Below are 13559 nucleotides of genomic sequence, written 5' to 3'. Positions count from 1 at the left end.
CTATCAGAGATCTGGTCTAGTACATTAAAAATTAGATATTGTCTATTACTCATTTGAAAATAGACTGATGTAATGTGTAGGTCAAATAAAAGTAAGTCAAATCGAACGTAAAAACAAGTCTGTTCAAAACGGTGACAATGTATGTTTATGTATATTGTCAAGTTTATCGTCATGTTAAAATAAGAGTTATTTAATAACTCAGTATCTTTCATAAATTTAAATTTAATTTTTTTGTTCTTTAATATATATATCATTCTGAAATATTTCTTTTACGATAATTCTTTTCAAAATCAAGAATAGTTTTTCCTCATACTTTTCCATCAAGATAACTTTTTCCCAATTAAAGTTATGATTCCGTGATATATTTAGAGTATTTGGACTGGTCTAATTTTATATTATTGAGATGTTCTTTAATTCTTATCTATAATTGTCTCTTCGTTTGGTCAACGTACGAAGCATCGCAGTTATTACAATTTACTTTATATATAAGGTTATTATTTCTATCATGTTGATTTTTTCTTTATAAACTTTGATAAATTTAGCTTGTTTAGTACATATAGCCAATCATATTTGTGGATTTATTAATGGACTTAGTAATTTTATTGAAAATAGATCTTATATATAGGAAAATTAACTTTCTTAAAACTCCATCAATGTCAACGTAATCTGAGCTAGTGTTATTTACCATTGCAGATTTTTTATAAGCCAAACTTTTAATCCTTTTTTATTAATATAATTAAAAGTCATTCCTAAAGGATAACCGTTATCCTTTAAAATCTCTATTATAAATTCTTATTATAGAATGTAGGATTTGATAATAAGATTTAGTTTTATAAACTAAATTATATACTTTAAATACGAAACGCCACTACGGTCTGAATATTAAAATGTTGAACTATTATATATATTTATATAAATGAATTAAGAAATAATATTTGCGTGCCGATGATTGTCGGACTTTCAATGCAATCAATCTAAAATATTAATAATCCCCATAATTATCATTTCTGATATTAATTTATTTATATGAATATATACATAATAATTTAACATCTTAACATTCAGACCGTAGGCACTTTGTATTTAAAGTAATGTATTTAAAGTAATGTATTTAACATACTACCTTGATCAAAAAGTTCCCAGAATTACCACCAGGTGATGCTCTGAGTCAGCTGATTTGAGTTCTGTTTTTTTGGTTAGGTTGCCACATCTATCATTAACATTCCCACCAAATTTTATCACCTAATTATCACCTACAGCTTGACATTTGTAAAAGTTACGCCGTCTTGAATACATCTACCTCTGTACGTATTTTTTACAGTTTTAAAAATGAAATTGAATTTGCAACAACGAATTTGTATTAAATTTTGCGTTAAAAATAAATTCAATGGTGTGAAAACCTTGGAAATGTTGGGAAACTGTTTCGGCAGTGATACTCTAAAGAAAACAGCCGTTTATGAATGGCATGAAAAAACCATTACGCGTTTTAACAGCCGAAAGAAGGTAATGAAAAATCGAAGACTCTGATGGTTATACCGACAATAGAGTTCCAGAAATGTTTCGAGAGCTGGATCAAGCGCTGGCATAAGTGCGTTGCAGTCGATGGGGAGTACTTTGAAGGGGACAATATCACTTTTGATGAATAAAACTTGTATTTTGAATTTTCTGAATGAATTCCGGGAACTTTTTGATCAAGATAAACGGTTTTGTTTCCAATCTTATTGTTTATACATGCTCGTCTACAATGCGTAACTCTCTATTCGTATCGGTTATTGTGAAGAATATTGCTAAGGTCTCGGTAGTCTAAAGGCTTAGGAATGCAAGAGATCCGGATTCGACTCCTGGCCGAGACAATATTTTTTGCAATAATTTTGTTGCAGTTGTTTAAGATTAATTTGGGAAATTTGGGAGGATTATTAATATTTCAGATTGATTGCGTTGAAAGTCCGATAATCATTGGCACACAATTATTTTTTTAAAATTAATTCATTTATATGAATATATATAATAGTTCAACATCTTAACATTCAGACCATAATGATGCTTCGTATTTAAAGTAATGTATTGTTGTGCCGGTATTTCACGGCACAGTTCAGAATCCACAGAGGACTTCGGAGGATTATTGAATAGTAGCTTTGTAGTTTTAAAATATAAAATATATTTAACTTTACACATAACAACAGTGGTTATTTCGTTACATTTCCACTTAGCATTTTCCACGCGGTACATACTGTTACAAATTCATTTAAACGGGCAGAATAACACGACAAGTTTCTTTAAATTTCTGATCGACGACCGCGTCCGCAGTCGCGCTTATATTCAGGATTTTTCGGGTCATCGTTGAAACGTTCTTTTTGGCCTGTCAGCATTCCGCATATCGGGTGACGACAGCTTCCGTGCCTTAAATTTACTATTTATATTCGTTCAGGATCTTCTTTTATATTAATTATTTAAAAGTAAAGTTGAGTATATTTAATTTAATCTGTTTCGTCAATTATTTAATCGTTTGTATTTATCGCACGTTCGTGACGCAATTGTCACTTGTGCACAATTAGCACTCGTGAATATTTAACATAAATAGGTCTTGTTTTCAATTTTATTGTAAACTATATATAATTCTTATGGCATGTAGGATGATTCGAATAAAACGATAAATATCTGCCCGAAAATGTTTTTTTATGGAACCAATCTAAAATAGTCTTTATTGATGATCGATAGATCCAAAAAATTCAAATCTGAAGTCAAAAAAAGTAAAATTGCAAATATGACTGATGAATATTTGAAGTGATTATGAATTTGAAGTCAAAATTATACAATTTTATAATTATCAAGATCAAATCATTTTTTTGCATTGATCCGCCATTTTGAATTTCGAAAATCTGAGGTCAGATTCATAATTGACTACTTCGAAAACCTCCCGAGTATCCGGTTTCATTCTGATCAGGTTACATTTTGCAGATCGATCCGTTATTTTGAATTTTGAAAATCTGACGTCAAATTCGTCATTAGCGACTCCGAAAATCCCTGAGTAACAAAAGATTGTGTCTAGTTTTATAGGAGAAATTGGGCCCCGGGTGAACGACTTTGAGACATGCCTAAAATTTTAAGGTATCGAAAGAGAATCAAAAATTTCATAAGTCAAACTTAGAAAAAATTTTCTGAGTGCTAGAACTCCAAAATTTAATATTATGATTATGTACCACTAGTCTTATTCAATTTCTCTGCGTCCAGAACAGCTCTCCGCGGTGACGGCAGTAACGGACCAAAGACATTGAAGTAATATCTAAAATGTTTATTTGATACAGTTTATTAATCCGGCTAAGTTTCTGTCGCGATTCGTGCCATCATGTCACAGAAATTCGGATTTGCTTGTAATTACGGCGACGTCCTGGAAGGAGGGGGGATGGATAAGCGGCGAATGTATGAATCAGGATAAACTATACCAAAAGGGATTACCATACCAAAAGCTGATTTACTCTGAAGCAGCTACTGATCGCGATGATATTCACTGTAGATAATGTGAAAAATATTTAAAAAAACCAGTCGCATAAACATTTGTTGGCTGAAGAAGTGCTAGATTTCTTGGAGTCTAGTAGTTCCACAAGAGCTCCACTCAACATATTTAAATATATATGTCATGCCTGTTGATGTCATTATAAAAGAGAACGCAGTGAAACAAGAGATGAAAACGTTATAGTTAAAAATACTGAGCCGCAGCCTTTTTGTCAATTAAAATCTTTTGTTTCATACTTTGAGTGTCTCTTTCTCCTCTTCATCTATTAATATGTATATCACTTATAACTATTCATTTGGAGGGGTCCAAAAAAAATTTAGTTGTCTTTGTCAAGATTGAACATATTCCTATACATATAGATAATTCGAGAAATCGAATAAAACCAATCCTACATGGTACACATATATGATCATAATAGCGAACTGTTGTAGTACTCAAGGGACTTATTTTACAAAGTTATTAACTTTTAATTAACTAAAGTTATGGAACTTTTTAATTCTTTTTTTATGCTCTACAATCCTAACTCTCAATGCTGTTCAGTCGGAGCCCAAACTGGACACAGTCCTTTCAACTCAATCCTACGTAAAGAAGAATGTGTGTTTCAAAGGATAGTCCGGATTTTAATCAATAAATATAAACATTTTTTATTCATTTCCTAAAATTGAGATTATAGGTTTTTTATTTCTTATATTAAAAACAACTTGTATATGTAAAATTTCAGATCAATCGCGAGAGGGAGTTCATTCAGAACTATATCCAAATCTTTGAATTATTTGATTTAAAAAAGTGATGTTTAAATTAAAGAAATGACGTTAATTAAAGAAATTTTTTCTTCGCAACAAAGAATCATTTCTTTGAATTGACGAAATCTTTCTTTGGATGCGCCGATTATTATTTGTGTACGTATATGCAAAAAAATATTCTAGTGCTACGAGAAGATACAACTTTTATTCTTTTTGTTTTTGAGTGATGATTATCTTTATAAACAATATTTTCTTGATAACATAATTTTAAAATACACTTACATTATTTACTTGAAATAATAAATAATATTTATGTAATATTTTTCTGTATGTGTTGGGAGAAGCGTTCCTCAGCCTTGTAACTTCAGTGCCCATGAAGTGCGGGGGGGAGGGGAGGGGGTCTTATCCGTCGCAATGATATATATATTTTTTGTATTACCTTAGGGGGGAAATGTCCTAGAGAAGTTATTTGAGAAATAAAAGTGAATATCTCGTTGATTATGGGGAAAGTTGCAAAATGATAGATTTTTTTATTCAGTTTAGTCCGTTCTATCTGTCCTGTGTGTGTGAAGTATTTGGAGATTATTCTGGAATCTTGTATATATATGTGTGTGTGATCGATCGGATAATGCTATATCTGCATTTATTAATTGGGGGTTTTAGACATCTCCCAGAAACTTTGCATTTACGAAAGAACTATACAGAAACATTTCAGATATAAGATTTTATTCAAGGTAATTATAGAAATATTGTAATTGTAATATTTTAAAGAAGATAGTTTCAGAGATATTACAAATGTGATGGTACATAATTGTAACATTGGAAAGTCCCTGAAACGCAACTGAAACATTCCGTATTATCAGAATTATTTTTGTATCTCCAGATATCTGCTTCTCTCTTCAGATTTTTCAGCTCCACTTCTTCTTCTCTTTTTTCTTTTTGTCTCTTCTTCAATTCTCTCAGCTTTTTTTTTCTCATACTTCTGTCTGTCTAACTTGTTTCTATATTTTATATATTTTTTGTACTTCCCTTTTCTTCTTGATATAATTTCTGTTGCCCACCAATTTTTGTTGCTCAATTCTCTTTTCTTTATTTTAATCTTCTTTTTTCCCAAAGCACAATTTTCTCTGTTTACTTTCTATTGTCTTTCCCTTATCCGTTTTACTTGAACTTCCTGTGTTCTTTGATGCCATACCTTCAATCTTTATTCTTGTAAACATGTCCAAAACCTTTTCACCTTGTGCCTATCTTCTTCTTTAGTTTGCTTTCTCTATCTCTAATCTTTACTCACTCGTTTAAGTATCTTATTATTATTATGATGTAAATTACACTTAATTGTACTAAATTATACATCTTTTATTCGGACTACAATGGGAATTTTGTCAATCGTACAAGAGAAGATCATCATACATTAATATAAAACAGAAAATTACAAAAGCAATGAGAGCCCGAGAAAAGAACTATGTATATAAAAACATAAAAACACATTTTTAGTGCTACACTCTGATTTGCTGTCCATTATTGAACCAATCATGGACTTTCTAGTAACTTTATCAATTACAAATGAAATTAAAGGAGGACTCTTATCAATCTTAGTTAATAGATGACACAAGTCATTTTTCACAACAATTAAGCCCTAAACATAATGCGAGGCAGTGATAAGAATAGCAATAGGAATGGTAGAGAAATAAATGATATATAATTGTCGCCTTCCTTTGCATAATGTCGTGAAAGAAATAAAAATGTCAATTAATCTGATCTGATATATAGATTGTAGTATATTCTTTCATCTACTTCAAAATTATAACACACATAAATATAATGAAAAATCTGAACGCTGATTGGTAGCTATTGGTGGCTATAACAGACATAGAATTCCAACTCGTCGAAAATTTATTGCTATTGTCTTATTTTGTGTTCCCTTTTGTGTGCACGGATACATGCATTCCTTAATGTTGTTCCTATCGCTATCGCTATTGCTATTGTTATTGCTGTTACCTTGCATTGTGTTTAGAGCTTAATTATTCTCGTTATATTCAGATTGAATGCACAAACGCATACATCTACACTATCTAATTGAATCCCCTATAAAATAATAATATATCAATAAAATTCAATACTTAATATTACGATTAAATTACGAATTATATTATTTAATTACGAATACAAATTTTAATTTATTTATATATTTTTTATGTGTAGGTAAGAGCACAACATCAAGAACGTGCTATTGATTTTTTATCAAGGGAATTAAAAGTTTATAATCCAAAAGATGCTGAAGAACGCGTTTTTTTTATTTCTGCAAAAGAAACTCTTCAAGCTCGTATGCAAGAACAACGTGGGCAACCTGCTCATAGTATGTGTTCCAAAATTACTTATGTTATTTATAGTTTTTTTACAATTTAAAATCATTTTTAGATTAACTAATTTTAAATAAATTAATTTATTCATACTATATACAGATGGTGCGCTAGCAGAAGGTTTCCAAAATCGATATTTTGAATTTCAAGATTTTGAAAAAAAATTTGAAGAATGTATCTCAAAATCTGCAGTAAAGACTAAATTTGAACAACATTCTCAGCGTGGCAAACATATTGCAATGTAAGAAAGCGAAAGATCTCTATATATATATATATTTTTTTTTTTAATATCTTTTAATTGATATCGGAAAGAAGAAGAAGAAATATTAGAAATCCGTTTTTTATATTTACAAGAAAATGTAAACTGATCATTTTTATCATTTATTGCAGGAAAATACGTCAAGCATTAGATGAGATATTAGAACGAACACAAAAAATGCGAAGTGAACAGTTAAATATCAAGAAAGAGCTTCATGATAAATTAAATTTTACAGAGCAACAATTAATGCTGTTGACTCAAGAAATGAAAGATAAAATTCATCATATGGTAGAAGATGTAGAGCAAAAGGTTTCTAAAGCTTTAAATGAAGAAATTCGGCGATTAGCTGTCCTAATAGATGAATTTAGTGTTCCATTTCATCCTGAACCACTTGTTTTAAATGTATATAAACGGGAACTTCATACACACGTAGAAAATGGTTTAGGTGAGTTTGAATTATATATTTGATGATTTGATATGAGGATGTTATTTGACAAGTTCAAAAATGTTTGTTATTTTTATATTTCAGGATCAAATTTACGAGCCAGACTCAGTACTGCTTTAGCATTAAACATGGAAAATTCGCAGCGAGAAATGACCGAAAGAATGTCAAGCTTATTGCCTGAAAATAAAAGACAAATGTCGCTTAACATTTTACCACGACGAGAACCATTCGAAATATTTTATCGACTGAATTGTGACAATTTATGTGCAGACTTCCATGAAGATTTAGAATTTCGTTTTTCATGGGGTTTTACAGCTATAATTAATAGATTTGCAGGAAAACAGAGTCAGAGATTAACTATTACTAATTATCCGCAAGAGGTAAGTTGTGGAATTTTGGTCAATTTTGAATTACTTTTTTTAATGTTGAAGCATCCATAACATGGCAATAAAATTAATTAAAAGTTATTTTAAAAATATATATTATTAAAAATATATATATGATTTTATAGTAATTTATTGATCTAAATCTGAAAATAATCTCTTTGCTACATCACCTACAATTCTTTTACGACAAAAAATTAACTCTTACAATATATTTTAAGTTATTTAAAATAGATTGCAAAAAATTTACAAAAATTTTAACAACTTAATTATTTATATTTAAATCTTATATAAAAGGTTTAATAATTCCTTTTCTTTTTGCCAGAGAAGTTATGTCTGTAGTTTTTCTTTTTATATCTTGCTTTTCAATTTTCACGATGTAATATCCAACAATAATGTCTTATTATCATGGGAGAGTATATATATTTTTTCACTATACACTTTAAATCCGCATTTATATTTTATAGATCATGAGAAAATTAAATATATAAAATAATTGTGTGGTACATATTTTTATTGTATTTTTCGAATTTAAAACTTAAAAATCAAAAATATAATCAGCACATGCTAAATCAAAAAGCAATATAAAATTGATAAAATAAACTATAATAAAAAAAGATTACAATTTTAAAAGTATATTGCCATTTTTTGTCTGTTTAATGCCATTTTTCTCAAAATTATGACGTAATAATCAAACTTACACACAGTATATTTATATTCAGCAAGCAAGAAATAGGTAAAATTAGAAATAGATAAAATTAGAAATAGGTAAAAAAACAGTTTTTTTCTACGTTGTTCTAGATACTTTTTATAAATTATAAACAGTTAAAGATGAAAATTAGCTTAAAAAAACAAATTGTCAAAATATTATTCAATTAATTTAAAATAGCTTGCATTTTTTACTTGTTCTAATTACAAATTTTTTTTTAGTAAATTTTATATAATTTAAATTTTATTTTCACATATTTAATTATATATAAAAATATATTTTTAAAAAAGATGAAGAAAAAATCCATGACTTTACATTGTACAAAAATACATTTAAAAATTGTAAATTTATAATACTTTTAATTTTTATCTTTTGTGATTTTATCAAAAAAATTAATTGAAAGGATCCCGCATAGCTCTTATGGAAAATGTTCCTCGGTTAAATTGGCTGGAATTAAAGTATGTTGTCCTCGAACAAAAAAAAATCTCAATGGGCACGACTCTCTAAATTCAATACTTTTCCGTCCAGAGACATTTAAAGTGAAAATCAATAATTGTATCATGTTTCTTCACGAAAAGTACTTAATAAAAAATAACTTTATTATAGTGTTTTGGAAAGCTCTTGTCATCGGCTATTACATTCTGGAATAAATGTTCCATTAAAAAAAAATCGACGTGACTTTGATCTGATCTTGGCGATGCCACCTAAAGTCAAACAGACAAGATCAGTAAATAGATCTTTTCAAGCTCTACAATTTTTGTCCGAACACTTTTATGATTGGATCTTATTTTGCGAAGATAAAAGGATGGTACGGGTGGTTTGTATATATCTATATAAACACAATATATATATATATATATGTATATATATATATACAGGGTATCATGAATATATGGCCCCACTCGTCCCGAGCAGATAAAACGCACTAAATTGAGTTGAAAAGTCCTCTACCATTTTGTAATAATTAATGATATTAACGTTTAAAGATAGCCGAATACGCGCATCCGTCCGACTTACTATTGCTGAAGATATGGCCCACTGAGCGTACGACGCAAGCCTTGAGAAGCGGGGATGGCCTAGCAGGCGCGTTTACAGTCTCGTGGCAGTGAGCCAATTGTTTGTTCCATTCCTCGCGCGCCAAACTATCGATGGCTATATTCGGCGCTTTAGAAATAATATCGATTAGAAATAATCTCGATTGCGAAAATTGGGAAATGATTAAGAACTGTTGGAAAAAACTCAATTTAATTCGTTCTGAAGCATGCATACAAAAAAATGTTACGTAAATATTACTTGTTTCAAGTAAATAATAAGAATATTTTAAAATTATATTGGGAGTACAAATTAGTTCGGTCCGTTTCCCTAAAGATGGCTTCAGCTGTTGTGAATGGTTCATAGTGACAGCTGATTTTGGCGGTTTCAGAGAGGTTAAACATCTGCTAATAATATTCAGTTTATATCGCTTTGAGTTTCATACAAAAACTTTGATTTTTACTGTGTTTGAAATGTCGAATATTGTGTGTTAACCAAGCAGCATTTGTGGGAGGTTTTGATTTTCTGCTTTAATTGGAAGAAAAGTGCGGCTGAAACCCATCGAATGCTTGTCGAAGTTTATGATGACATTGCTCCAATTGATAAATCATGTAAGGAATGATTTCGACGTTTCAAAGATGGATTTCAGCGTTGAAGATAAGCCTCGCTCTGGACAGCCAAAACAATTCGAAGACAAGAGGCATTACTCGAAGAAGATCAGAGTCAAACGCAAGAGGAGCTTGCAGAATCATTGGGGGTAACTCAACAAGCCGTTTCTGTACGATTGAGAATCATGGGAATGATTCAAAAACAAGGAAATTGAATGAACCTTATGAACTGAAACCGAGAGACGTTGAAAGACGATTTTTCATTTGTGAACAGCTGATTCAAAGACAACAGAGAAAAGATTTTTTGCATCGGATTGTGACTGGAGATGAGAAGTAGATATTCTACGACAACTCCAAGAAGAAAAAATACTACGCTAAGCCAATCGTTGCCATCGACCTCAACACCAACACCACGGCCGAACATTCATGATTCGAAGATCATGCTCTGTATCTGGTGGGATCAAAAGGATCTTGTTTATTATGAGCTGCTGAAACGATCTGGCGATTCCATTACGAGTGATTAGTATCGGCTACAATTAATTCGTTTGAGCCGTGCGTTGCGAGAAAAAAACCAAAATATGAGCAAAGACATGATAAAGTTATTCTTCTTCATGACAACGCTCGGCCTCGTGTCGCTAAAGTCGTAAAAAAATATTTAAAAATGCTCAAATGGGATGTGTTACCGCACCCGCCGTATTCTCTGGACATTGCTCCTTCTGATTACTGATTACCGATTGTTCCGAAGGATGCAGCAAGTCATCGATTCACTTCTTTCGTAGAAATCGAAAATTGGCTCCAAAATTCGCCTCCAAAGACGAATCATTTTTTCGAGATGGAATTCGAAAATTGCTTGAGAGATGGGAAAAAGTAGTAGGCAGCGATGGACAATACTTTAATTGATCTGTTCATTCATTTTGTTTTGAAATAAATGCACAAAAAAACGGACCGAACTAATTTGTACTCCCAATATTATCAAGAAAATATTCTTTGTAATCGTTACTCAAGAAGAAGAATAAAAATTGCGTTTTTTCTTAGCACTAAAATGCTACTTTTCTGCATTTTTCTAGACTACCGCTCATGGAAGTTCGGACATCTGCATAAATTTCATCGAATGATAGTGTATAAAATTAAGATATATAACAGCAATTATATTATTTTTGAAATATATTTTAGAAGATCACTTGTATTAGCAATTGCAAAAGTTTTATAAATTATTTTTAATTTTATGTGCCAAAATTGAATTAAAAATATTTTATAAAACTTTTGCTAGTCTATCCCGCACTTATGGGGATATGCAACATACACCATAGCGTGAGCCCATATTTGTGTTCTCTGATCGAATTTTTGAATTTATTAATATAATATTAATGTTGTACGAAGTAAAGATAATACTTTTTGACATACAAAATTAAAACTAATTTATAAAGCATTTGCAATTGTTAATATGTATACAAGTGATCTAAAATATATTTCAAGAATAATATAATTACTATTCTATATCTTAATTTTTTATACGCTCATTTGATGTCAATTTATGTGGATGTCCGAATTTCCATGAGCGGTAGTGTCGAAAAATGCAGAAAAATATCATTCTTGCTAAGAGAGAACGCAATTTTTATTCTTCTTCTTTTGAGTAACAATTATTAATTATATCATTACAAAGAATATTTTCTTGATAATATAATTGTAAAATACTTTTATTATTTACTTGAAGTAATATTTACGTTACCTTTGGTAATAGTATTATAGGTCGGGCAGACGCGCGTATTTGATTATCTTTAAACATTAATATCTCGTTAACTATTGCGACCATTGCAAAATGGTACAGAACTTTTCGATTCAGTTTAGTCCGCTCTATCTACTCAAGACGGATGAGACCATAAGTTGGAGCCCTGTATACACGCATATGAATATGTATACGTATTGCATATGTATACATATACAAGATGTCTGGAAATAATCGCCAAATATTTCATGGGCGCTTGCCAGGCTATCCGCTCTCCACGGTCCGCACGCCAAGCGATCGGTAGGCGTATACACTTTGCAGTAGTATTCGGCTATTTTTAAGGATTAATGTCTCATTAACTATTGGGGAAACTTACAAAATGGCAGAGGACTTTTCGATTCAGTTTAGTCCGGTTTAGTCTACCTGCCTGAAATATTTGGCGATTATTTCCAGACACCCTGTACAGAGAAAAAGAAGGGGAGAGAAGAAGGGAGGGAGGGAGGAAAGGTGGGAGGGAGGGGGGAGAGAGCGAGAGAGCGAGAGAGATTCATATATTTGGTTTATGAAGAAACTTAGTATAATTATAAATTTCCATTTTAAACGCCTCTGGACAGAAAACTATTGAATTTAGGGAGTCGTGCTCATTGAGGCTTTTGTTCAAGATATTGGACAACAACATATTTTAATTCCAACCAATTTAAACGAGGGAGATTTTCCATAAGATCTGTGCGGGGTTCTTTGATCAAGAATTTGTAATTAAAAAATATTCTTTATGAGAGGTATTTTCTATGAAAGTATTATTATGATTGATATGTATGTAAAAGAGTGGACTGGGACTAAAAATGTTTCCAGGCAAATGTTAGTAAGAGCTCCATATTTTAAGTTATGTTTTAAACGTGCCATGTATTTTAAATAGCAATTTATTTGTTTTATTTAAATAGGAATAAATAGTAATTTATTTAAAGTACTTAATAATGGTACATTTTCAACAATTTAAAATTAAATAATGTCGACAAAATTAATCTTTAGGGATTAGGATTAGGATTCTTAATCAAAAAGATTCTTTTCAATTGAATCATTCATATTGGTTTTAAAAAAAGTGTTTTTAATATTTTTCTTGAGCGCTTTCCTTAGGATTACTGCAAGAATCTCTTCCCTTGGGAGCTCACTGGGCATTTGCCCGACCCCAGTAGACTAATCCGTCTCTGAGTATACAGATAAATGATGAATTTTTGTCACATTTGTGACAGAAGTATAAAAATGATTATATTTTCAGATTCCGCCATGTATCACATCACCTGCAGATAGCATAGATTCTCTCAAATTTGTTTCAAGTACACCAAATTTTCCAACAAGATCTGATGATTGGTCTCTAGCTACTCGTATAGCAGTTGCATCTGTAACATCACAGGGTACAATGGGTGGTCTTATTGTTGCCGGCTTTGTATGTATAATACTATTTATATAATTTACTTTTATATCTCTCTTTTATATATAAACATACACGCGAGCGCGCATTAATAGAAATATTATGCAGTATAGAAGGAGCTAACTTCTGATGATTCTGATCTTGACTTATATTGTCAAAATCATAACCTTGAGTAACTTCCAACAAATTTTAGCCGTCGCTTGTTTGTTAAAAAGTTATTAACAAAAAAGTTTTAAAAATGGCGTTTCTTTTCTATATAAAAAAACATTTTCCGCTTTAAAATAAATTTTCTGCTTTATAAACAAAAATTTTCTTCGAAAATATTTTATATAATATTTGTTTATATAATAT

The 13559-nt window shown here is 30.6% G+C and overlaps 1 protein-coding gene across 1 annotated transcript in view; it reads left to right on the top strand.

Moving 5' to 3' along the window:
* The window catches only part of LOC108692022 (transmembrane GTPase Marf), a 132262-nt gene that overhangs the window by 87404 nt on the left and 31299 nt on the right, over window positions 1-13559 (top strand). The window contains exons 5-9 of the mRNA XM_018200108.1: window positions 6460-6613; window positions 6720-6858; window positions 7008-7321; window positions 7406-7701; window positions 13056-13223. Of these exons, the coding sequence (XP_018055597.1) occupies window positions 6460-6613; window positions 6720-6858; window positions 7008-7321; window positions 7406-7701; window positions 13056-13223 (1071 nt within the window). The remainder of the gene's footprint in view (window positions 1-6459; window positions 6614-6719; window positions 6859-7007; window positions 7322-7405; window positions 7702-13055; window positions 13224-13559) is intronic.

The sequence above is a fragment of the Atta colombica genome, unplaced genomic scaffold, assembly GCF_001594045.1.
Source record: "Atta colombica isolate Treedump-2 unplaced genomic scaffold, Acol1.0 scaffold56, whole genome shotgun sequence".
In the NCBI taxonomy this organism is placed as follows: Eukaryota; Metazoa; Arthropoda; class Insecta; order Hymenoptera; family Formicidae; genus Atta; species Atta colombica.
This window is presented reverse-complemented; position numbering and strand designations above follow the sequence as displayed.